The sequence below is a fragment of the Prinia subflava genome, chromosome 10 (assembly GCF_021018805.1).
Source record: "Prinia subflava isolate CZ2003 ecotype Zambia chromosome 10, Cam_Psub_1.2, whole genome shotgun sequence".
In the NCBI taxonomy this organism is placed as follows: domain Eukaryota; kingdom Metazoa; phylum Chordata; class Aves; order Passeriformes; family Cisticolidae; genus Prinia; species Prinia subflava.
The window spans coordinates 7,352,800-7,377,518 of record NC_086256.1 but is presented as its reverse complement, the minus strand read 5'-3'; the positions used below and the strand labels follow the sequence as shown (position 1 = coordinate 7,377,518).

The window sequence follows — 24,719 nt, the reverse complement described above, 5'->3', positions numbered from 1 at the left end:
ATCTTAGTGTGATCCCCATTCTTTCCTGCATCATGACCCTTACCAAAGTTTTCCAAAGCTGTGAAGGCCAGATTTACAGACTTACCAATACAAAGAGCACAACTAAATAAAATTTCTTCTGAAATGTTTGAGTGCTCATTCAGATTTCACCTGGATTCAGATTTCACTTGGCCAGGCTTAAGTCCTCATTAACGACTGTGACTCCAATCCAACACTACCCAGTGACGGTGCTTGACAGCCACCAGTGCTTAGCAAGTCTGCAGTTCTCTGTGTCTTGGAGTGGTGCATCATTTAATTTGTCCATAGAGCTCAAATGCTTGCTTTGATATATAACTGAAAGCATCAAAGGAACGGCTCACCACTGTTACTCAGTAAGGCACCTACCAACACGTTTCCAAGAGCTACAGGCAATTTGGGGGGAGGCTGTGATGGAAATCATGGGTAAACAGCAGCAAATATTAAAATGAAATCGGGGAAAACAAATATTGCAACCACAGCAACAACAACAAGGAAAAAGCTGGTTTGTTTCATTTTTTTTAAACCTGACTGGATTAAAACTTGCTTCCACCAAACAAAACAAAAAGAAAACCTAACAATTCTAAGTAAAAAAACGTTACTGATTGGAAGGTTTTATTTATTCCTTCTGTGTGAGTTACAAGATAAAACACTATCAAGAGAGAAACTGAGTATTTGCTTGTTTCTACCCTTGACAGCCACAGAGCCACATGTTCAGACAAACCTTTTAACTAAAGAAAACCTTTCTCTCCTCCCCATGTTTCCCGTATGTATACTCTCTATTATTCACCCTTTCCCATCAATAACTTCCAGCACTTGGAATTTATGTGCAGTATTTAATAAGAGCTGGTGTGAATGTTGAAAGAATCTTGGTAAGATGTTATGTGTCAAAAAGCGATCATGTTACAGTGTGATGGATTAATATGAAGGAACAGCTTGAAGACAAGGTATTCATCTTTTTTTCTTTCTTTTTTTTTTTTTAATGACAATACTAATACATTTGTTTCAGTTCCGAAATTAATTTCCTAATAGTAAGAAAGGTCAAAATGAACAAGAGACATATGAGCCTTTTTGTCATCTTTGACAAATTATCCAAAACAAGCCTGTCAAATGAGAAGGGATAACATTTTGAGTAATAAATGTTAGTACTGATTAACTGGTCAAAGTTAATTCTTTCCAGGAATTGCCATATGCAAAAGGCAGGAATTCATTCATTTGCTTTGTTTTTTAATATTTCCTCTATCATGTTTTCAACATAGTTTTCTTGGAAATGGGCCAACCCAGAGTTTTCTGGGAATGATGTTTGTTGGATGGCACAAACTGAAAATGGGTATCTTCTGCAATGCTCAGAGGGGTGTTTTTGAAGTAATTTGAAAGATTAGTGAGATATTAATCAACAGAAAAGGGGCTCTTTTGCAATTCTTCCTGGTTTTCAGATGCTTTGCCGTGGAATTATGAAGGGGGTTTCTCCTGAGAGACAAACTCTCCTCAGTATGCGAAGAGTTAACACCCAGTTACAGAAAAGTGAAATTTAAATCTAGAAAACAGAAAGTTCTTCATTATGACTGCTTCCAAACTGGTAAGGCTGTTGGGTTCTCTAGGGCTGGGTTGTTCTTCTGGATATGTTCAGTATGTTCAGAGGCTTTGAATTATTAGAAACTCCTTAGGATAAAACTGGGTAGAGAAACCACAGTTCTCTCAGGGGATTCAAGGATCTGTCCAAGGGCAGAAGCCAATAAATTCCAGCAGATTTTATGGGCTCTTCACCTTTGCCACCTATGGGACTTATTTTTGAAAAGAAAAAATGGTCCTTTCATCCTATTTCACAAGCACCAAACGATGTGGGAAAGATGCAAGTTACACTCAGTAGTCCCCAAAACTGGAACAAAATGTTATAAACACCTGGTTATAAAATCAGCATACATATAATTTAAACAGAATTTTAGGAATCTGTATTTCCCAGGTGAAAATCCAGCCTGGGTCTCCAGGGACAAGATGTGATTCATAAGATGTGACTGCCTGGCAGAGTGTCTGTGTCACAAAACAATGACAAACTTGTCTTACTTCTCCAACAATACCAGCTGTGCTAAGGAAAATTATGACCTCTTCTCCCAAAAACCTTGGGGGTTTTCTATTCTGAAACCGTGGCAACCCCAATAACATTATATCTCATCTCACTAGAAGACCTTAACATCTCCCAGAAGCCTCCCTGCACAGTCCAGAAAATCTTTTCTGTATTTTTGTGAGGTGATTTAACCTGCAGAGCCTGCAGGTGCTGCACACAGCCATTGCTGTGCACTCTTAATGGCCTGAGAAGGGGCTGCTCTCAATTTGACCCACACAATCACAATCATTTTTTCCTGGATATGCAAAGTTTTCAGCTTCGTGCTGCCTTTCTGTCCTCTCTTGGTGACTTCAGCTGCTGCTGTGCATCAGTTCCAGAGGATGCAGTGCAGTTTCCAGGCCAAGCTGAATTACAAACACTGACATGCAGCCCACAGTGGGTACCAGTGGGGCCTGAGTCCACCAGTGGCCACAGAAGTTCCTGAGCTGCTCCAGTAAAATCCTTTCACCACTGCTCAGCCCCTCATTCAGGATCTCCCACTGGAAATACCCTCTTAGGGATCTCCACAGAACTGAACAGTGGGCCATGGTCCTGACAGCTAACACAAAGAATTTCTCTGTACCAGTTTTTAATTTAGAAAAATGAGTCCCCTTTTCTGTTTTAATTGGAAGACTACTCCAGAAATCTTAAATAAACCCCCATACTAAGGGAAGTTTTCCCCTTAACTTATTTCTGTAAACTTACACTGCTAAACCTTTGGTCAACACTAAATAAATCTTTTTCTCTTTGGGGCTTATGCAAGTCAAAAAAGATCTGGAAGACAGCACAGAGTTAGGTGACAGGGAGGGGGAGAAATATGCTGAATTCTGATAATTGCCCTTCTCAGAATAAAGTGTTTCCAATTTATTGCAGTTGGAAGGATTTATGCAGCATAGAGAAAGCTATATCAGTCCATACATATTAACACAAGATTGGGCTCTCTATTATATCAACACTTTTCCAAAACAGGCAGCAGCATGACTAATCTCAAAGCTCCAAAAAAGAAACTGTCTCTTCTTTGTTTGGCCTCTCAAATCTTCCAAATAATTTTAAAAATATGTTCCCTTCTCTTCATCTCCCCTGCTACTAAAAAAAAACCCTACAGAAACCAGAAACCACAAACCCCAACCAACAACAATGAAAAACTAAAACACACACACACACACAAAAAAAATCCCTGAGAAGAATTTAAAGAGCTCATTCAAAAATAAAACACAAAGATAAAGCCTCCAGTGGTAGATTCTTTCTAACTGGTGAATTTATTCTAAACTCAGTGCAGAGAACTGAGTAAAATAAAGGTCAGACCCTGTGCTGGGAATTCCCCTGACCTTTCAGGCTACATCCATCATTGGTATTACACAGAATTTGCCATTTATCACACCAAACAGAGAGCAAATCTTTAACTCCTTTTCTCTTCCCAGCAGTACAGACCCAACAATTATTCAGATTCTAAAACAAAATCGATGTTTATCCAGCGCCTTTTCACAGCTCTGCCTCTTTGGGCTCCTCATTTCTCCAGCCTCTGGATGTGCAACAGGAAACTGATAAAGCAGGGAGCACGTGAGAACCAATGTGTCTTGGGGAGATGGGTGCAAAAGGGTGGATTAAAAATGCACTTGAAAAGGCCTTTTAGAAGGGGTGTACCTGCCTGCTGACACTGCTGAAGGGTATTTGTGACTCCTGAATTCAGGATCAGGTCTGGGGAAGCCTGGCATTACTGGGGAAGAGGATTCTTTGAAAGTTTCAGGCCTTTAGATAGCACCAGGGAATTGTTCTGCTACACTTTCTGCAGAAGTTTGGCACCTGCACAGGTCAGATTTGAACAGCTGTGAAACCATCCTGGATGGGTGCAATGAAGGGAGATGCCCAGCCCATGAGCTCACAGCCCTGCTCATCACCACGGGTTAGCTTCTCTCTGACATGGACATCTCTCATTTCATTCTCAGACTTTGTGGTAGCAAAGTATAGTCCAGAAGTGGAGACTGAGAGAAGAAAGAGAATATGGGGAGCAGCTCTTTCCATGTGGGATCCACCTCCCTCAAAGCCAGGGACCACAGCAGCACTGCCCCTTCTCCAGGACTCCAGTACTCATTCCAGAGAAGAAAATAAACATTCAGGCTGTTGGGGTCTGACACAACCACACTGGGAGCCACAGAAAGGAAGCCTGGAACAGCCTCATCTCCATCTAAGTGATCTCCTGTGTTTACAGCTGCACTCCTGCCCAAAAAGTACAGGGATCTCGTGAGAGACCTGTTCTCTGGGATGCCCCAGCTCAGTGTTCCAGGCTGACAGCAGGATTCAGAGCAAGCCCTTTGCACCTCAGCACAGGGATCCCTTCCTTCCCCAAAAGCCATCAGTGTATGTCTGAGCCACCCAGTGCCCTGGTGCCATTCAGTGTCTCCTGCTTGCATTCAGTATTCACATTACCAGCACTGAGGACCAATTTGGGATCTCCCAAGCCTCCCCCTCACAGGGAATGCAGGAAGAGAGTGCAGTTGCCAGGATGTTTATAAAAGGGTGCGTGGGACAGCTATATTTGTGGCAGGTTAAACAGCCTAATGCATGATACAAGCATCTGTGTCACGAATCAATGATTAAAGTAAAGCCTCTTTCATCAGAATTCAGCCATCTCAACCATGGTAAATAATAGGCTAATTAGGCATCTGCTCATCCCATGTCCAAAGGGACAGGCCAGTTCCTGGCACAAAGAGAAACATTTGTTGCACCAGTGAAAAGTCGTTTTCAAGCCTGTGAGCCACCTACAGCAGAAGAGATCAGCTCCTTCCTTTGCCAAAGGATGCTCTTCACGAGGAGGAAAATGAGATCCCCTTCCTCTTCCTGCTGTCAGGGCTTACAGACTGCCCTTGGGTGGGTGAACCCAGCCCCTGGTCCAGAGTGAGGTGGACAGGGAAGCTTCAGACTAACTCTTAAACCACTGATTGATTACAAAGGAAAAAGTGGGGAGCTGAAATGTTCTATCTGCCCAAATGTGTCAACCAAAAGGTTTGAAGTTTACATACAGTTAACAAGGGGACAGAATCTGACCAAATTACAAAACAGGCAGGTTTGGAACAACAGTAATTCATTTCTTTGCACTGACTCAGCCATCCATGACATGCCCTATACTTGTAGCAAAGGAAAATACTTCATTTGATTCAGGACTGCTTCCCTCCACTCCCATGGAGCTAATCTCACCTTCCTGTTCTCTTTGGCTCCCTTTGTGGGTACAGCTCAACACAGAAACCCATTGAGCTGTGGTGTGGACAGCAGTGTGCTGCACAGCTGGCTGTGGCCCTGGCACCGCTGCAGTGGCCAAATCCATTTGAATGACAGCCAGATTTAAGAGGAGATCTCCTGAGGCTGATTGAAATAACCCCAGAACAGCGAGGATTACATGGCAGCAGGGAGGCTGCAGATCCATCTTTATTCAGAATAAATGCCATTTCTTCCCGAGCACCCTTATCTATCCCTCACACACACCTCTAAGATCCCTTCAAGCAGTGAAGTGCTGCTGCCAGGTGACTGAATACCTGGAGGGCACTTGGCACCAGGCAGCCCCTCAAGCAAAATTTGTCACTGATTTTTTCTTTCTGACACACTTTTAAAAGACAAGTGGAGTTTTTTGTCTCAGAATTCCTCATAGTTTGGCTGGACATTGAAGAGGAAGACTGGTCACACCCTTCTATAACACCATAATAAGAATCAGCAGCTCTCCTGAGTGTAATGAGCTATTTCTTAGAAAGTTTTGTGCTCTTAGCACATCACCTTAATGCCTCAGCAAGGCTCTATATGCTCTAAAACCAGCCTTGTGCCTGCTGTGGCATTCCCTGGGCTCCTGCATTGCTCCCCTGGGGCAGACTAGATTTTCCACGGCAGCTTGCAGCAGACTTCAGAATGGAAAGTTTTGCTAAATGCAAGATGGTCATGAATAACACTGGGAGCTTAATAACCTGTGTGTTATTTATTTTGCTCCTAAATTCAATCCATGCACTTTATTACATTCAAGGGTGTCAACTCAAAAAATATGTCAAGCCTGCTCTGTTATTGCCCAATGTACAGCAAAGCTGTTTTCACTCATATTCCATGAGGTTATTCAAAATTACTTTAAACTGCTTACTGCTACAAGAAGTTCAGGGGAAAGCTAACATCCTCCCTGTGCCCTTCTGTCTCCATTTGTCTGGCTGAATATTTGTCCTTTTGTACCTTCAGCAGAATTTCAGCAAGGTTTTTCATACATATCCTGTCCGAGAGCTGTTTCTGAAAGCCATTACCAAATGCATTTTTAAAGATATTGAGAATGAGGAGAAAAAAGTAGATCATCTTAAAAATGTCTTCCTTTTGCAAATACAGTTTCTGGTGTCAGACTGTTACAGCCAAATTGGCTCTTTCCACATTCTTAGTTTTTAAACATAAGTCACTTTGCCTTCTGAATTTTTGTGTCTCACCCTCCTCCTCTCCTTTAATTTTATTGCAAAAGGACTGTGAGAAAAGCTTAGGCTACACATTTAGTTCAGATGAGCAGAGGAAAGTTAAAATAAATGGAATTTACTGGTACTAAAATAATAAAGCTCAGAGACATCTAAACAGCATTCACTTGCTTGCTTACCAGAAGTAATTTTGTTTATTAAAGTGACAGCCTGAAAAGAGCTGAAAGAGCTTCACCTGTGCATTACTACAACAGCTCTACCAAGCTGAAGAAATCTATGGTGTGGTGAAATCTGCACTTAGGAGGAGATAATCCAATATGCTCTGTCTGCAGTCTGTTCTATCATTTCCAGTCCAAAGGACAAAAATCCTAAAATACCCCATCAGTCCCAGGGTGGTTCAAGAGGACATTGGCTTTGTCATTAACAAAATTAGCTGGGATACAGAGCCAGTGAGCCCAAGTGCAGCTTTACTCTCCCTACAGCCTCCTGGAGGAGGGGGCAGCTGGCAGGGCACTGCATCCACCCCTGCACCACACGAGTGAGGGAAGGAAAATTCCTCCCAGCTCTTGCAGCCAGTCCCCAGGTTCCTGAGGATGGCTCCCACAGCTGAGTGCTCCAGTTAGCACAGACCCTTCTGCTGCTGGCCAGCCTGCAGAGCCAGATGGCAGCTGCTCCCTGGCATTTCGGGCCTGGGTACCCAGTGTGGGCCACAGCTTTTGCAACAGCCTGGGAAATGGCTCCCAAGCTTTAGAGCAAATGCCTAAAACCTCTCCCTGAGCTGCAGCACAACCACATCCAACCATACCTCAGAACTCCACGGGGAAGGGATGCAGATAAACTCCTTTGCAAAATACATAATCAACAGGAAAACGACGCAGAAAACATACTATAGGTGTAATGTATGTACAGACACACACACATGCACTTTCCCCACTGCTCTCAGTGCACAGATATTAATGGTTCAGGTGATATTAATGGTTCAGGTGATAAATCAATGTGCATGGCTAAAAGCAGTCACACTGATCATTTCCAGCTTCCACCGACTTCAGTCGTAGATACTGGCACTCTCAAAACAAGACTGAAAACTAAAATAGTGTTGTACTTGGATGGATTTCTGTGCTTCAGATCTTTTGAAATTATTTTCACTAATAACATAAAATCACAATGTTTGTTACAATATCAATTTTCATTGCCCTTTGCTATTACAACACTGCTGAAACCAACAAAGTCGTTTGCAAACACTCTGTCCAAAATCCCACCTTATACAAGAGTGGTACATCTCAGTTTGATTAGCACACAACAGCTGCTAAATTTGGTTTTGCAGAGAACAACCCAGTACTATGACAACTGTAAACAGGCTGCCTTGGACAGGGCTTGTTGCACCACTTCCCCTGGCAACCCACTCCAAATCATCCTTCCCAAGGGTCTCTGGAGGACAACTGAGCAGTTTTCTCCCTCCCTTCCTCTAATCTTGTTAGGAGGTAACCAAGCCACTTGCAGAATGGAATTAGCAGACTGCAACCAGGACGAGATGGGGTCAAGCAACCAGCATTTTCCAGCTCTCAAGGAGAAGGAAAAAAGATGAAAACAGTTTTCACTTTAAATCGGCTAATCTATCCTCCACCTTGGACTCTGGGGGGAAAAACCCAACCTACTGATCTCGTGGTTAATCCTGTTCTCTCACCACCACCCCTTCCCAGCTATGGTGTCAAGCCTCTTGATTTTAAAAATAGACTAAAACAGGTCAAAGTGTTCTGCCATGGTGAGACATATTCATCACTGCAGAGCTGCAATATTATTTCTTATTTCCAGGGACAACTGGGGGTTTGTGCTAGGAAAATCACAGACTTAAACTGTTTTCTAAACAAAGAGCCAAATTAGCAGTATTAGGAGATTTAACAGTTCTCACTCCTGCAGCTCTACTTGGAGTTGCAGCAAGTAAAAACTCAGGCTCAAAACCTTTTCTCCTGGCTTTCGCTTTCTAGTGGAAATTCCTTGTTGAACTGAGCAGGCAAGGAAATGATGAAGTAATTTGCCCAGAGCTGTCAGGCTGGACAACATCCTACCTTCCTCACCTTACTCCTAATTCAGGGCAGCTTTAGCCACTTTAGTCACTTTGATAATTTTTTAAAAGAAAGGAATGCTCAGTTATTTGAGAACAAAAATCATAGGTGGTTTTGCACATCGTTGTCATTGTGACTTATGTTTCCAAACAAGCGAAAATTATGCTAACCTTTAAACGTTCCTGTGCTGCTTGGCAGTCAAAACAAAAATGACAAAAAAAAAATAGAATCTAATTTTAGCAGCATCCAAGTCTGACATATGCCAGATTCTGACACATGCCACTTTCCTGAGTCACCAACATGTGGCATCCTGCTGCTCCTGCCTTCACACACGGAGGCTGAGGGGTGATGGAATGTGTCTGCTGGTGGCAGTAATAGTCTGGTACCCTTAGCAACGTTGGGCGAGCTGTGAACCTTTGCTTACATCAGGCCAGATCAATACAGCCATTATCAAGGGACATAAACAGAATAAAAAGCTGTCTCTACTGCATGAGTTAACTGCAGCAAGAGGAGAACATCCAGCTCCTGAAGGGCAGACTCGCCAACCAAGCACAGGCAATAACGTTTCCATAGACTACAAGTCATCAGGGAGGATTAAATCTGCTCCTGCTGAGATTTAATTCTACAGTGAATATCCTTTTGGGGGGAAGTCATAAACAACCACAAATTCCCTAGCAGAAGACCAATACTGAGATGAAGGCAGTTTATTTTCAAAAAAATACAAAACAATAATTAGCTGGACTCAGAACAGAAATAGATTTTTCTTGATGTACATCTAAGTAAACTGCCTTCAAACAGTGCTCTGCTGATGGGGTCTTTTCCAGAGGTGACTACATTTCAGTAGGGCATAAACTGATTCCTATCTTGCATTTAAACTTTGAAGGTTTGTCTTCAAGATATAATGAGACAGGACAGGATCCTATTTCAGAGGGTGCTATTGAAAATCAAAACCTAAATACAAGACATTCTCACAGTTAAAAAGAGGACTTTCAGCCCATGAATAAAAAGATTTAAAGCAACAACCTATTTAACCAAATCACATGATAATACTAGTAGCATTACCTATTATGCAGTGTTGTTAATAGGGCAGAAGCACCAAAACTACCAAAAAACCCCATTAAATTCTATATCCCAACAAATATAAAAGGTTGTTGTCTACCTTGACCACGAGCTGGCAGTGTCCTTGTGGCCAAGGAGGGGCAGTGGTGTCAGGCTCAACACAAAGAAGAAATTCTGCCCTCTGAGCTGGGCAGAGCACTGGGACAGGCTGCCCAGGGAGGTTTGGGTTTCCCTCTCTGGAGACATTCCAAACCCACCTGGGCGTGGTCCTCTGTAACCTGCTCCAGGTGACCCTCCTTGGAGGGGGCTGGATCATCTCTGGAGGTCCTCCCCAAACCTGTGATTCTATAAACCAGACACAAACACCAGGATGAGGGAGGGAGCAAAGCTGCACTGCTTTTACAAACTTGGCACTCACATTGTTTTGCTGAGCTCCCCTTTCAGCAGTTTCAAACACATTGTTGGTTTTTCCTCCTTGCTCATATGCTCCATGGTGTGTGTTAACTCAAATTTTGCTGTTTATGCTCAAGCAACTCTCTGTTTCTCCCAGATGTACATTTATGTGAATCAAGGATGATCAGTCTTCGTAATGTGATCCTTCCTATGACTTGAGCAATAATGAAATAATTATCAGCACTGTCTCTAAAGGAGTCACCCTGGAACACGAACAAGCCCCACAGAAATGAAGGGGGCAGCTCACACGTTGGAGTCTCCCTGGCTTTCAGCATGCTCAGGCAGATTTATCACATAAAGTATGGTCAGATTCTGCAGCTCAGGCCATCAAAATGACCCAGCTCAGTAATCTAGCTCTGCACTGCAATTCCCAAAAGGTAGATGTGTTGGAGAAAAAAAAAAAAAATCTTTTTTTTTTTTTTAAAGAAAAGAATTTGTTTAAAGAAAACCACCTTACCAGCACAGGAATGGAGTTTTGAAGATATTTGGAGAAAGATTTGATATTCCAGATGCTCTTGTGAGATAAATCCTCTAAGCTCTTTTAGATCAGTCATTTTCTCTAACAGCTAAGCCACCAGAAGTTGGGGAAGCTCAGACTTTGATGCCCATTTAGGAAAACCATGATGGATGATATTTAGTACTTTGTAAGTCAGACTAGATTATCACGGTGATTCCTGTCTGCTTTTAAAAACCTATTGATCCACTGGTGTCAGCACTGCAGAAGACAGCAAGTAGAAGCTTTCAAAATACTTTTAAGATGGGGACTATTGCTAACTTTGATGTGGTAAAATTCCAACATCGTGATGGATCTCCTGACAAGAAGAAAATTAAACTTCTGTTAATTAATACATTCATTTTAATTGGATTTTTCACAAGGCATACAGTAATCAGATTTTGAAGAGATGACTGAATGCATCCACATAGGAAACATCGATCTGTCGTGTGACACCGACTTGAAAGATTCAAGCTACTAATTCAGTTTTCTTGTCTGAGGAGCCCTTCCAGCAGGTTTGCATACAGTGGTCCTCTGGGCTTGGGAGAGTTTCTGAGCATAAACTAGTGAAGGAATTCAGCAAAAAAGGTTTAACAAGAATAGGAATTAAGTCTTGTTCCAGTGCAGCTTGAGCAAAGCTATGAATAGTTCACATACATCATGGAAACTAGCCATGAAATATAAGAACTTGCAGCCATCCAGAGACCGATTAATGATTCAAATAAGCAATTTCTTTTCATAATTGCACTTAGGGAACATTAGAGACACAGACCCCATTCAACAGCTTAAACTGGGCTCTAGATCAAGAAAACATATGCAAAACTGTAGGGTTGCTGCCTGCAAAAGCCAGCCAGTAATGCTACCAGCATTAAGCTATTTTTTGATGCCTATGAAACTAAAAGAGCAGTTTTTCAGGAAAATAACGACTCTGGAAGCAGCTCTTCTTCATTATAATCCTCACAGGACAAGTTTGCAAAAGGAAAAGATCCTGGCAACTTGAAATCACAAAGGATATCTATTATACTTTGCAGAAGGGAAACGGCATTATTGGTTCAGCTCTAGTCACCCACTGTAACTAAAGCCTATCTGCCTAAATATCCCCACTGGATGCATTAGTTACCTTCCTTTAGCTGTTAGGCAGTCGCTCTGTTTTCCTCACAGGATTCCTGTTCTCAGGCACGGGCTCTGGTTGACAGAATAAACCAGGCACAAGCTGGAAATAAGCAGTGGAGAATCCTGTCTACAGGATTATCTGGGATTACTGTTTCGGAATGGCAAATGCCAAGAAATCAGTGGACCTATCCTGTACCTCTGCATATTGTCACAAAGACAATATAATGGCCTCCCCTGAGGATAATGATTGTTTATCCAGGGAAATCATACAGTATGTAAACATTTCCCAGCAAAACACAATTTCACTCTTTAATTTTCTTTTTTTCTTTCCTCTTTTTTTTTTCTTTTTTTTTTTTTTTTTTTTCCTTCTCCATTTTTTTTGGATGGCATTGCAAAGCAACTCCACTAAGATGTCCTCAAGAATTACAGGAATGCAGAGGTACACAGGACAGAACAGAGCTCACTTTTAGGCAGAACAACCACCACTGGCTGTCCACAAACCTGATAGTGCCAATCCAGCCATCAAACAGCCACACCTTCTACTTTAATCAGGAATAGAACAAGAGGCTCTCAGAGAGCAGTGGCAGGAGCTGTATTTTCTTTGCCATGCACAAGCTCATGGAAGAACAGCCACACAGAGATCCCTGGATGTGGGCAGCACAGGATGTTTAAGGAAACAATGCAAGTGAAAGCATAAATTAGCATAAAAATCTTGTACCATCCAAGACAACTTGGATTTTTCATTTCTTTAAAGTCATTTGGTTAGAAATTTGCCAGTGCTTTTCTGAAATTTAAAACAGGTAACAGGTTGATTTGCTTTATCTTCATGCTCGTCAAGGCCCCCAAAAAAGGCTAGCAGATAGCAGATGTATAAATTCTGCTTTAGGATTTAGAAAAGTCCCATTAAACCACTGTTATCCATGTTATCTGACTAGTCCCCCATAAAGAGCAGCTCTAATTTGGGAATTCCCTTTAGGCTCCTCACTGTGAACACCAAAGCAAATAACTCATTTAGCTTTTCTGCAAAGACCTTATTTTCCTTGAGCACTTCTTTTACATCTTGATCATCTATCAACCTCATAGACCTCCAGGCAGGCTTCTTGCCTCTGATGTGTTTGAAAAAGTTTTTATTATTAGTTTTTATGCCTTTAGCAAGTTATTCTTCAAAATTGTTTTTGTCCGCTATTATTGTGGGTTTGCATTTAACTTGGCAGAGTGTACCGGGGTCTTTTTTTTTCCTTGGTTCATTTGGGCAAGACTTCAAAGGGTGTCCTTTAATGCTAATGACCTTCTTCAGTCTAATAATCCCCTTTGCTGACTTCTCATGCAACCTTTTATAAACTTGTGGAGTTTTTCCAATAGGGGTAACACAGTTATCCTCTAATGCATCCTAAAATGGTCATTTTAAATAGCTGCCATGTCACCCCAAAGTGTTATTTTGTTCTGTTTTGCCCTTTAAGATTTCTTTTCCATTTTATGTTGGCCTCCTTTCAGAGGTATGTGCCATTCTGAGGTCTTTTTGGTTTTCATATTCCACCAGGAATGATGAATTTGAGCATGTTTATATTTATTATTAAGGAATGTTTCTGTGACAGGTACATCTTCAATCAAGACTCAGTCCTTACTAAGGGATAAAAAAAAATTGCTCTTCTTTTTTGGTCTCTTTGATTTCTTGCTTCCAGAAGATGTCATTTTTAAAGTGTATAAATGTGGTTTCTACATCAACTTTAATCATAGCCCTTAATCAGGCTCTGTCATTACATTCTTTGAGTCCTCATTGCTTCTGTGGTAATTCTGAACATGGCACTAAAGATACTCATTGCTACCTCCCTATTTTGGCATGAAATTTTAATGCACAGACATGGTGAGGCTTTTCAGTACTTGTTGATACAATTCCACTCCCTGCTTTTTTTTTTTTTTTCCTTTCTCTTTCTTTTTTTTCTTTTCTCTTTTTTTCTTCTGATCTTTCTTTGAACTATAATATCACTCCTCTGCTGGCTTGGTTTCCTCTGTTATTAGTGTACAATTTTACTCTGCTATTCCAGTGCTCCCTGATTGAGATGCTATTATGTCAATATTCTCATTTAAAATCAGCATTTCACTTTACCCATCTTCATTGCATACATTGGGCTAATTGTCCACTGGCTCTATTACTGCTATCTTGCACCAGTAGAATAGCATGAGCAGACATAGTTAGGTCAAACACTTGGCCAGCTGTCTCTAAATCATTTTTGAATACTAAGAACTCTTTTGTATTAAATAAAAAAGCCCTGGCAGTGACTTTGCCCCTGTGTCTTAAAAGGCAAATGCAACCCTGGGAAAACTGAACAAAGGGCATGGTCCCAACACCTTCTGAAGTGGGAAAAAATAAAATGGATCAGCTCATTCCAGGCATCTCCACTTGCATCCTGTGAGGAGCCCCGACTCTCAGGAGCTCTGGCAAGAGGCAGCAGGAATTGAGTGCTGCACTGTGCAGGAGCTCATTCTCCTCATGCTCAGCAGGTCAAATGCAAGCACTGAAGCAGACTTGTCAGTGACCTTGACTCTGACACACTTTATGGCAGCACTTGGGGAAGGAGCAGACACGAAGGGGGAGCTTTTCATAAGTGGCTAGGAAAAAAAAAATCTCAAACTCTCGTGTCTCACTGAAAAACTGAGAAGGGGAGGAGAAACATGAAACCAGAATTACTGAGGAGGAGCTTAATGATATTTCCCAGACTTGAGGAAACTCTCTATGCAGTACTGAACATCAGCCACTCCCTGATTAATGTTACTTAAAATTAAATCATCCAAAAGCCTCTCTCCCCAGTGCAGATTATAAGAGGAATTCGATAACATCACATCTGTAAGAATTACAGAATGTATAAGCAGGAAGAAGATGCAAGGGAAGGAGAAAAGGATCCATACTGAAACCCTCTTGTACACTCAGTCCAAGGAAAAAAAAAAAAAAGTGGATTATATAAAGGCAATATTTCCCTCCATTGGCAAGGGGTAAATTCTTTGAAGAGATGGCTCTGATTCATCAGCAGGGTGCTGGCTGATGCCCCCAGAAAAATAGAGAACATGGCTGTACATCTTCAAAAAACTATTTTAGGAGACACTATTTCCTCAGAGGGATATTAGAGTTGTGTTCAGCCCCCTAGGCACATCCCAGGAAAATACAACCATGTTTTGATGGTGGAGAGGATACTAAAGCTTTGATGGATAATATTTTGATCCAAGGTAAAAGTGAGGAGTTTGACTAAAGGCCCTAAAGAGCTGTGGAAGGAGACTGAGATGCTGAGCTAAAACTGAGAAAGCAACAACATAAGTTCCATGTAATAGCAATAAAACACCTGGAAGAAAAGATAAGGTGTGCAGTAGATCACTGCAAAGTGGAGGTCATAACTAACATATCTGCCCCAAACAAAAAGCAGCAGCACTGAGTTCCTCAGAGTGGCAAAGTCCTGACAAAAACCCCAAACTGGTTCAGATGTTTAGAGCACCTGGTGGTGCTACACACAGACAGCCCACGCCACAGTGTGCAGGAATTAACACAGCCTGGGAGGATATCAGAGCTGAGAAAAGGGGCACTTATCTAGAAATATGAGAGTGAGCTGCACACAAATCTGTCTGCAGTGCTTCATGCAGGTGTCTGAGTATCACAGGGAACAACAGCTTAGAAGTGTCAGGTACAAATGAAAACTGGCCACTGTGGTGTTGAAAAAATGAAAATTTTCGTCTCTGGGCTTAAAATATTTCATTCTTCTTTGTGTTATTGTTTTTACTGGAAACTGTTCCTATTCTAGATAAAAACATTACCAAAAAGAATGGCAAAAAAAACCCAAAAAAAAACCAAAAAAAAAAAACCAGTCAACCAAAGAAACCATAACTCATGTCAGAGATTACTACTGAGATATGATTAGCACAATGACTGAGTACAAACAGAGAGAAATTTGGTAGCTGTAGACACATTTCAGACTTGTTTCTCGGAGAGTCTGGTGTATTTGACAAAAATACACTGGAGCTTCATCCAGAGCTAGACTGTGAACATGCGAGTGTGATCAAAACAAAACAAAACCAGCCAAAAAGCCTGTCTAGTTTAGATGAAATGTGATTTGTAATTTCAAAATACAAACTTTACTTAACAGAAAACAACACTATTAACACTGGTTGGCCTGAGTAGCACTCCCTTCCTTGGCTATCACTTTAACAAGGAGTTCACAACTGCAGGTGGAACTTCATCTAACAGTGTCAATGATTCCTAAAAGTCACCAGAGAAAATTACATATTCACTTTTATATACCCATTTATATTTATGAAGATTTACATGTTGAAAACAAATCAAAGGGGAGAGACAAAAATCATAGATTAATTGGAGATGAAAAGGAAATCTGTAGAGTTTATTGAGTGTATTCAACTGCCTCAAAAGGGAATTAACTCTATCTAAACCTCTTTCCAATAAACACCTGTCATAAAACCCTCCAGTGGCAAAGAGTCAGCATCTCCTGCAAATAATCTGTTCTGGTGTAAAACCAGCTCTGCTATTTGCAATTTTTTTGAATATTGCGTGTGTTTAAAGGACTATGGGAAGAAAGTTGCTGAGATCAGAAGCTGCTTCACCAGATACAAACACAGAACATATTACTAGATCAAGAGAGAATGCTTACTCCAGGAAGCAGAATTGTTAAAATTGCATGAAAGGAACTTAGGAGTTCCTCTGAACAGTTGCTCTCACAAGATTGCTTACCAGAAAATGCCATAGCTAACAAACTGATTTTCCATACCACCTTTGCTTCTGCCAGCAGATACCAAATTTATCCTTAGTTAACAATGAGAAGAGTTTAATGGGAATATCTTTAAACAGCCTACATGAAATAGAACATTAGCTAGAGCTTTAATAACTCTGATTGTGCTGGTCCAGCAGGAAGGTGTGGAATGGACCCAAAATCCTAAGCAATCCTATGGAATCAGGCAAAGATGGGTGCACCACACTGCCAAATTACAGCACTGAGAGAAGGGCTGTCCTTACTACTGCTCAACAGAGAACTCACATAACAATGTTACTTTCAAAATACTGAAAATTACACTTCAGTCAACGGGACATGCAGAAAAGAAGAGTTACAGGGCACTTCTGAATTATCAGCAGGGTGGCACAAACACCAACACTGCCATGGCAAGTGGCCACAGGGCTGTCACAGCTGAAAACAATGCAGGAGCACAGGGGATCCCTCTTCTAGTTTCAGGAGGAGAGAAAAAGAGGCAGCATGTTGGCCATGCAGCCTAAGAAGAACTCAGAATTACATGCATTATTATGCATGTAGTATTATTCCTGAGGATTGCTGATGAAAGATGATGCCTGGCAAGGCTGTTTTGATGTTGGAGTGAAAACCATCAGGGTCAAACAACATCCCAGGATGTCTGAGGGACTCTCTGAGCACCACTTCCCAGTGGGGTATTAAAATTCAGTTTAATTTTAAAGTTAAGTTTAAAATGATTATTCACCACTATTGAGTTGTTTAGCAGGGGAAAGAGGTGTCAGAGCTCTGCTAACAGCAAATGGAGCCAGGTACTGTGTGATGCTACAGATCTCATTACCCTGTGTTAATCTGCTATGACTCCTCACACCAGATGATGCAGAGCCCAGCTGATCTGTTTGGCTCCAAGAGAGTTCTGAGCAACACCAAACCCCAACCCACAGCCTTTCCAAACATTTATTAACATCCAAACTGGCTTCAACTAGAACAAGAATAAGCTTATAATTTTCCAGTGCACTATTTTCCAGTTTCCTGCTCCAATTTATAACAGGAGCAGGGGAGATGATGAGGGAAAAGAATTTTTGAAGAGAAAACAATTGCTTGCAGTCATTCAAATGTTAGATTAGAAAATGCTACCTGAGGGCTTATAGCATAAGAAGCCTAAATGTACAGGTTTGATGTGAAAACCTTGCAGAATCTGTTGTTATACTTTACTTGTCACCTATCCAGTATCACACTGATGGTAATACTAACAGCATCATTTCACGAGATGAGTGGAAGCAGAGCCTCTAAGATTGACACACTTTACAGGACTGACAAAAATAAAATTTGTGTCACTCTCCAGCAAAGCACATGCATCTTGGAGACCAGCTGCATTTTTTTCTAGGTGTGGAGGTGTCTGGTGAAGAATGTGGCACTGCCCAAGTGAGGATGTGAGGTCACTAAAGCAAAGCTGCCATTGGGGATAGTCTCAACCTGCACAGTATCAGTTGCAGGGTTCTAAATCTATATTTTGTGAATTAGTTTTCCATAAAACCAGAATGCTTCTCTCAAAATATGGCAGGGATAAGAGAAAAAAAAATCCTGATTTGCTTCCCTGCAAAAGTTGAGGATAATGGAGAAAGTGGGGAGTTGGATGTGCTGCATGTGGAGCAGTCCTACAACACCACAGTTGGACATAGCTCCTGCACAGTCACAGCTCCTCTCCTTGGTGCTGCTGGAGGCCTGGCAAAGATGTGAACTGAGCAACAGCATTGCCAGTGAGTGGCTAAAACAGTGTCTGAAACAGAGCAGCACAAAATGGGCAGTGATAGAGGGACTTCACCAAGCATCAACACCCAAACTGCACCATTGACAGAGCTGAGTCTGGAGGGGTAAGAGCATCTGCAACCTCCTGACAGCCATGAAAACACAGAATGGCAGAAACAGCCAATGGAAAGGAATGTGAGCACAGGAGGGGAGAGAGACTGTGCTCCTTGGCAATGGGGAAAGCTATGGAAGCCACCTGGCTGGACAGGACAGCAGCTCTGAGGGGGCACAGAGGAGGGAGACAACGTGTTTCCCTTTGTGTGGGAGCTCACCTGCTTCATACACCACTCAACTTTCAGCTCCACCTGTTTGCTGTTATCAGGGCTTATCAGCCACAAGCTGGAACTCAGAGTTCAGGCCTTTTTCCCCAACACAAGCTCTTCTGCTGCCCTCCTGCAGCAGTGAGGTGCAGGATGTTCTGGGGGGAGCCAGCCCCAGGAGGACACTCTCTAAAGAAGGGCCTGGGGAGAGATGATAACACAGACCCAGAGGACTGTGTGTTCAGTAACTTTGGAAGAAAGAAAATATATTCTCTTTCTGAAGAGAAGAATCCAGTTACATTGACTTACCAGGCTAATTCCCCTGCACTTTCACTGCCTGCCCACTCAAGCCTACCTAGATCAAAAGCCAGGTCCCCTCAGAGAGAGGAAGACTGGAAAATAATGATTTTATTCCAGTCTGAGCCTGCACATGGGATCTTCAAAAAACCTTCTCAAAGACATAAAAGGTGTCATTCACCCTTAAACACCACCCCTACCCATGCCTACAGTATCATGTTTACTCATCCTATCTTAGTAATGCTGTTGTCAGCAGATACCCCTGAAGCCCACGGGCTCCTTCCCTCCCTCTTTCCTGTCCACAGCAATAGCAGATTGCCATCCTCTGTCAGCTCATTCATCAGCCCCTGTGGCAGATGTCTGTGTGGTGGATCTAAAGGTTCCAGCCCAGAGGATGACTCAGATTTTAGCATGCTGGGGCTTTCATTTTGCATTGAATCAGTGAAAACTTTAACCCAGAATAGTTTTGAAAGTATGCAAGGGCTGTAACATCAAGCACTGCAAAGTCAGGAATGGATACAGAAAAGTCAGTTATGCAAAAATAATTTAAATTTTAGTATATGTGTGCGTGAAGAAGATGATAATTAAGGAGCTCATCCCAAGGAAGTGTGGTTTTTTTGTTATTTTGGATGGGTCTCCAGCTCACTTAGAGTGAAAAGGTGAACAGCATCTAGCAAAGAAGTGATTTGCTTGTAGGAGTCTAATTCAACAGGAGGTGGAAAACAGGCACAACAGAAGGAACACAGAAGGAAGAACACAAAGTCCAGTGTTGCAGTGAATGTGCCTGGGAGCCCTGAATCCCATGCCTGCATTTTCACTTGGGAGAAGCAAATAACTTGAAACAGACTCATTCCAAGTGGTCAGTCACTGCCTATTCCTTGTCTCCTAGGAAAACCAAATGACAGAAATAGTCTATCCCAATCTTCCTTGCAGAAGTGTGGGGTAGGAGCCAGACAGTGAAGGTATCAATCTTTGCTGAATGACATGAAACAAATCAGATTCCAGGTATCTTAAACCATCCATCACAAATGAGTAGGTGTGATCACAACTGTTTCCTATCCCCACAAGGATCAAACATTTGTCTCTCACAGGGGTCCCCCCCAAAAAAATAATCCACACTTCTGCAGTGCTCCCAGGGTATAGCAAGGAGCAGAACAGAAGAGTCCATGAGGAGATTAATAATTCTGTCTTCAGAGCAGGATCTGCATAGTGACAGTGAACACAGGACAAGGCTGCACAATGAACACTGTAGGTAAAACAAAACACTGAGTAGCTGCTTACTATGTGGGAGTTTTCCATTTGGAGGAGGCAGGGGTCAGATGGGAGAGTAACACCAGCCCCTGTGAATAAAAGCCATATCACAGTGCTCTTATGGAGGGGGCTGAGTGTACAACCTGGGTGCACTCACCAAATCTGTTCATAAAGAGTGCTGGGATGGGCATAGGAACATAATTTAACATGCTCCAAACAAAAGTCAGCTGGGGTGGTTTAAAAAATATGTCCACGTTCTGAGATAATTCTGCTCCAGCACAGACAGGGAAACCATCAACAGGGATCACCTGGTGGGGTGTGGGAAGAACCTGCTGGCTCACATGTGGGCAGGGAAAGATTTGGGAACAGAAATACCCCCAGCCAACAGCACATGATCTAGAGGAGACTGTCACTCCAGTCCCATCTGCAAGACTGATACCACCAAAAACTGCTGAGGATATCTCACTCCCTGCAGGTCAACATAATGACACTGATCATCAGAGGTACTGTGCCAAAATCCTTGGCATGGAGATCAAAACTTCCTATTCTTTCATTTCCTGAGGCCTCCATTCCTTCCTAAGGATGACATGGTCCTTACAGAATCTGAAACACTTTAAAAATAAAATAAAATAAGCACACTTTGTAAAACCCAGAAGAACAGTGAACCACGAGTGCTTTGGATTATTTTTATACAGTAACTACAGCAAACCCTCAGCCTTGGAACACTCAGTGCTGGAATCACTGTAGCTGTGGCATTGTGTGTGTGCCTCATACCCACTTCACTTATTTCTGTGTCACTCATCCTCCCTGCTCCAGAATGAACTTTTTTTTTCAAAGGAAAGAGCTTATCTCCCATACTGCAGAGCAGAAGAAAAATCCTCCTATGCAGCAATATTTAAAACATGGGTTTATGGTCTTATGGCAGCTAATTTTCCTTAAGTGATTTAAGGGAATGAATACATCTGGAAGCCCTGCACTGAGCTGTTCTGCAATGGCAACATCAAGCCAAACTTGCTCTTGCTTTAAACAATTCAGCCTTCTGTGGGCAGCCCAGATCTTGTCTGCAATGGGAGGGATGAAGGTTATTTTTTTATTACATAATTTCTCAGGGGATTGGGTTTTGCATTTTATTTCATTTCATATTCCCCAGTGTGGGAAGGCTTCAGGTGAGGAGGAGGGAGGGAGGACAGACATGTCCAAATGCAAACAGCCTGATGTGACACAGTTTGACACCAGCCCTCCTGCAGCAGGTCACCTGTGCATGCAGCCAGCCATCTATCATGTATCAGTCATCTGAAAGTAACATTTACCCCTGAAAATCCCCTCAAATTTTTAGCTGCCTGAAGAGATTCAAAGCAGGTTTTATTCTGGCACTCTGTCACAACTTAATAAAAGCAGTCACATGCAGGATGGTGCATGGACAGTCCCATGCCTGCCCTCTGAGGCAGCTGCCATGTCTCCCCCTTTTGTCCCAGCACTTTGGATGTGGTCTTTTCACACCAATATTACTGGGTTCAGAGGGACTAAGAGTCAGGTATTGCCTGAAAATAGCAGAAATCCCATATACTGCATTGCATTGCTGAGCACCCCTGGCACTGCCAGAAAGGCTGGTGGTGACAAGGAGATGATAAAGCCAGACAAGGAGGTTTTATTGATGGGTAGAAATGGAATTCTGAAGAGAAATGTGAACTTTGCTGGTTCTTTAATTAAAAAAAATCTAAAAGTATTTAAAAAAAATAAATTACTTTGAAAATGAAATGTTACACTTGTGTTTAAAAGGCTCCCTTTTCTTTCCTTCAGAAAGAAATTAACTGGAACTGGTTCATCTCAGGTTGATCACTGGGTAGAGTGAGAGACAGAAAGATGGAGGAACAAAAAGATTTCCATTTCAGCCCAGCTCTCACCAAACAGTTCTTTTGATTTTTCATTTTAGCCACCAAAGCAAATTAATTCATTCTTCACACATGGGACAGCTGAAAGCTACCAGAATTTTCAAAGCTCCCTTAGAATGGGATGAAGTTGAACAGAACTTCCCCTACCTCCAAGAATAGCTTTACTTTACTGACAATAACTTTTATTAGTGCCAGGATTTGTGGCCTTACTGGCTACAACCATTTCCCTACACCCAACTTTCTTGTAATGCTTAAAGACCTCTTCATTCTTGGAAAAAACCTCTCCTCAAAGCATTCTGCATGCTCTCCCCATCATCCAGAGGGAAAACTGTCTTTCTTTTTGGGGTAGAAAACAGAGGAAAGACCAGGCTGGCTCAAAGCTCCTTTCTGTGCCTTTCCTCCATTATCATCATCACTTTAACAGAGCTTAGGAGCCTTGGTCAGAGGCACAATGCACAGTGCAAGGTGCTGCAAAACTGAAGTGAAAGACAAATTCTGTGCCAAACAATTAGCAGTCCAAGAAAATATTTTTCATGCAATTGGATTCCAGTCCATATGTAAGGATCTTATCTATTAACCTATCTTCCTTGTACCTAAAATCTCCTCTGTACAGGTATTACTGGAAGATAAAAAGCCCAATTAAGATGTACTGGGAAAACCAGGAGTTAAATTAAAGGAGGTCTTATCCTATACATGATGTAGCCGGGGGTAAGAATCCTCTTTCTTTATTAGCAAGGCAAGCCAAGTCCTTTTTCACAGAAACAAAAGGAAAAGAAAAACAAAAGGAAAAGATTAGCAAAACTTCAGGGACTTAAAGATTCAAATTCCCTCTCCATTGTGAGAAGCAAAAAGAAAGGACAAATATCAGGAATCCCACAATGAAAAAAAATAATAATCTATAAAATCTCCTCTTATTTTTTGGTAGTGATTTTTTCCTACCCATCTCCATTTTTTTTCAGCAGTTTTTCTTAGGTGCCACGTTCAATAATCCTTCTGCGCTTTGATGTCAAACATTCAATAGCTGTCTGCCTCCCTCCCACTCCTCTTTTCCATATTCTCCACGATCTATCTCCTCTGATTAGCCAAGATTTCACCTTCAGGAACACCTCTGCTTCTCTGAGTGAGCACGGGTGTGTGTGTGCGTGTCTATGTAACATTTGCAAATGTTCTCCTCTCCTGCACTGCGCTCCACAGAGCCCCGACTGAGCATTGCTGCCATTCCCCAATTCAATCTGGGGGGCTGCAGCTCAGAGCATGAGAGCAGCCCGGCTGGATTCAGGCCCTGCTTCCAGGATTATTCCATGGTTAATCCAAGCTGAGCTCCATTTCCTTCTCCACTCCTGCTGGCTCCTGTGGCAGAGGGCACGGTTGTTCCCCTGTGTCCCGCAGCAGGGTGGTCCCCGAGCGCAGGGACCCTCAGCAGTGCCCTGCTGTCCCCACTCACCAGGTTGTTGTGCAGGTCTCCTCCCCACTCACTGGATTGTTGTACATCTCCTCACTCACGGGGTTGTTGTTGTACGTGTCCCCACTCACCAGGTTGTTGTACATGTGTCCCCACTGACCAGGTTGTTGTACATGTGTCCCCACTGACCAGGTTGTTGTACATGTGTCCCCACTCACCGGGCTGTTGTTGTTGTACATGTCCCCACTCACCGGGTTGTTGTATGTGTCCCCACTCACCGGGTTGTTGTACCTGTCCCCACTCACCGGGTTGTTGTACGTGTCCCCACTCACCGGGTTGTTGTATGTGTCCCCACTCACCGGGTTGTTGTACATGTGTCCCCACTCACTGGGTTGTTGTTGTTGTTGTACCTGTCCCCACTCACCGGGTTGTTGTACATGTCGATGATGAGCTCCTTCACGCCGTGCAGGGTGGGGTGAGCCCACGGGGAGGGGTTTGCCCAGTGCCGGTTCAGATCGAACCCCAGCAGGGAGCACCTGCACACACACACAGAACACAAGGGTTAGAGGGGCTGGCAGGACCGGGGTTTATTCTGCAGCTGGAGTAGTGGAGTGTCATTCTCCTGGGGGAAACAGAGCAAGCGCTCCCCTGAGGAAAGGCTGCAGCAATGGCACCTTTCAGAAATAAGGTGAGCAGCAGAATATCAGCTGGAACAGCTTCGGTCATTCAGCCTCCTTCCCCTCCACAGCATCCTCTGCCTGTTCCCAGCTGGGCAGGCTGGCCATGGAGCAGCCCCACCTGATCTTGGAGGTTCCCTTTGCTCTGGCTGAGGGTCTGCAGCCATGAGGGTGATTCACCACCAAGCTGGACCTTCAGCTTATCCGTTTATTATTTTTAATCATCATCATCATCATCTTATTTTCATTATCATATCATTATATTATTATTAAATATTCATGATATGATATGATATAAATATTTTATTTTAAAATATAATTATATTGTTATTTTAAACATATTATTTATTTATGAAAATAGTAAATAAATAAATAATAGTAAATAAAAAATAATATTATTATTATAGAAAGTCAGGCTTATGACTCAGCAGGGCTGTTCAGAGCATTCTAATCAAAGGCCAGCAAGTCTGTGGTTAGGGGATTTAAACCATGAATGTCATTGTTCTACTAACCCGGGCCTAGGTCTCTTCCCCTCCTGCACTTGCCTACAGAAGTTAGCCAACCAAATCACCAGGTTAAAATGCTTATTGGCCATCAAATCCTGGAGGTGTTGGAGCACGGATGCCACTTTGGCTTCCCCTTCCTGCCCTGGCTCATATCCCTGCCAG

At 42.5% G+C, this 24,719-nt stretch overlaps 1 protein-coding gene across 3 annotated transcripts in view; it reads right to left on the bottom strand.

Annotated features, from left to right (window-relative positions):
- The window catches only part of LOC134555496 (BEN domain-containing protein 5-like), an 898,337-nt gene that overhangs the window by 120,154 nt on the left and 753,464 nt on the right, over positions 1-24,719 (bottom strand). For all 3 annotated transcript variants that reach the window (XM_063407113.1, XM_063407114.1, XM_063407115.1), the window contains exon 9: positions 23,799-23,910. In XM_063407113.1, the coding sequence (XP_063263183.1) occupies positions 23,799-23,910 (112 nt within the window). The remainder of the gene's footprint in view (positions 1-23,798; positions 23,911-24,719) is intronic.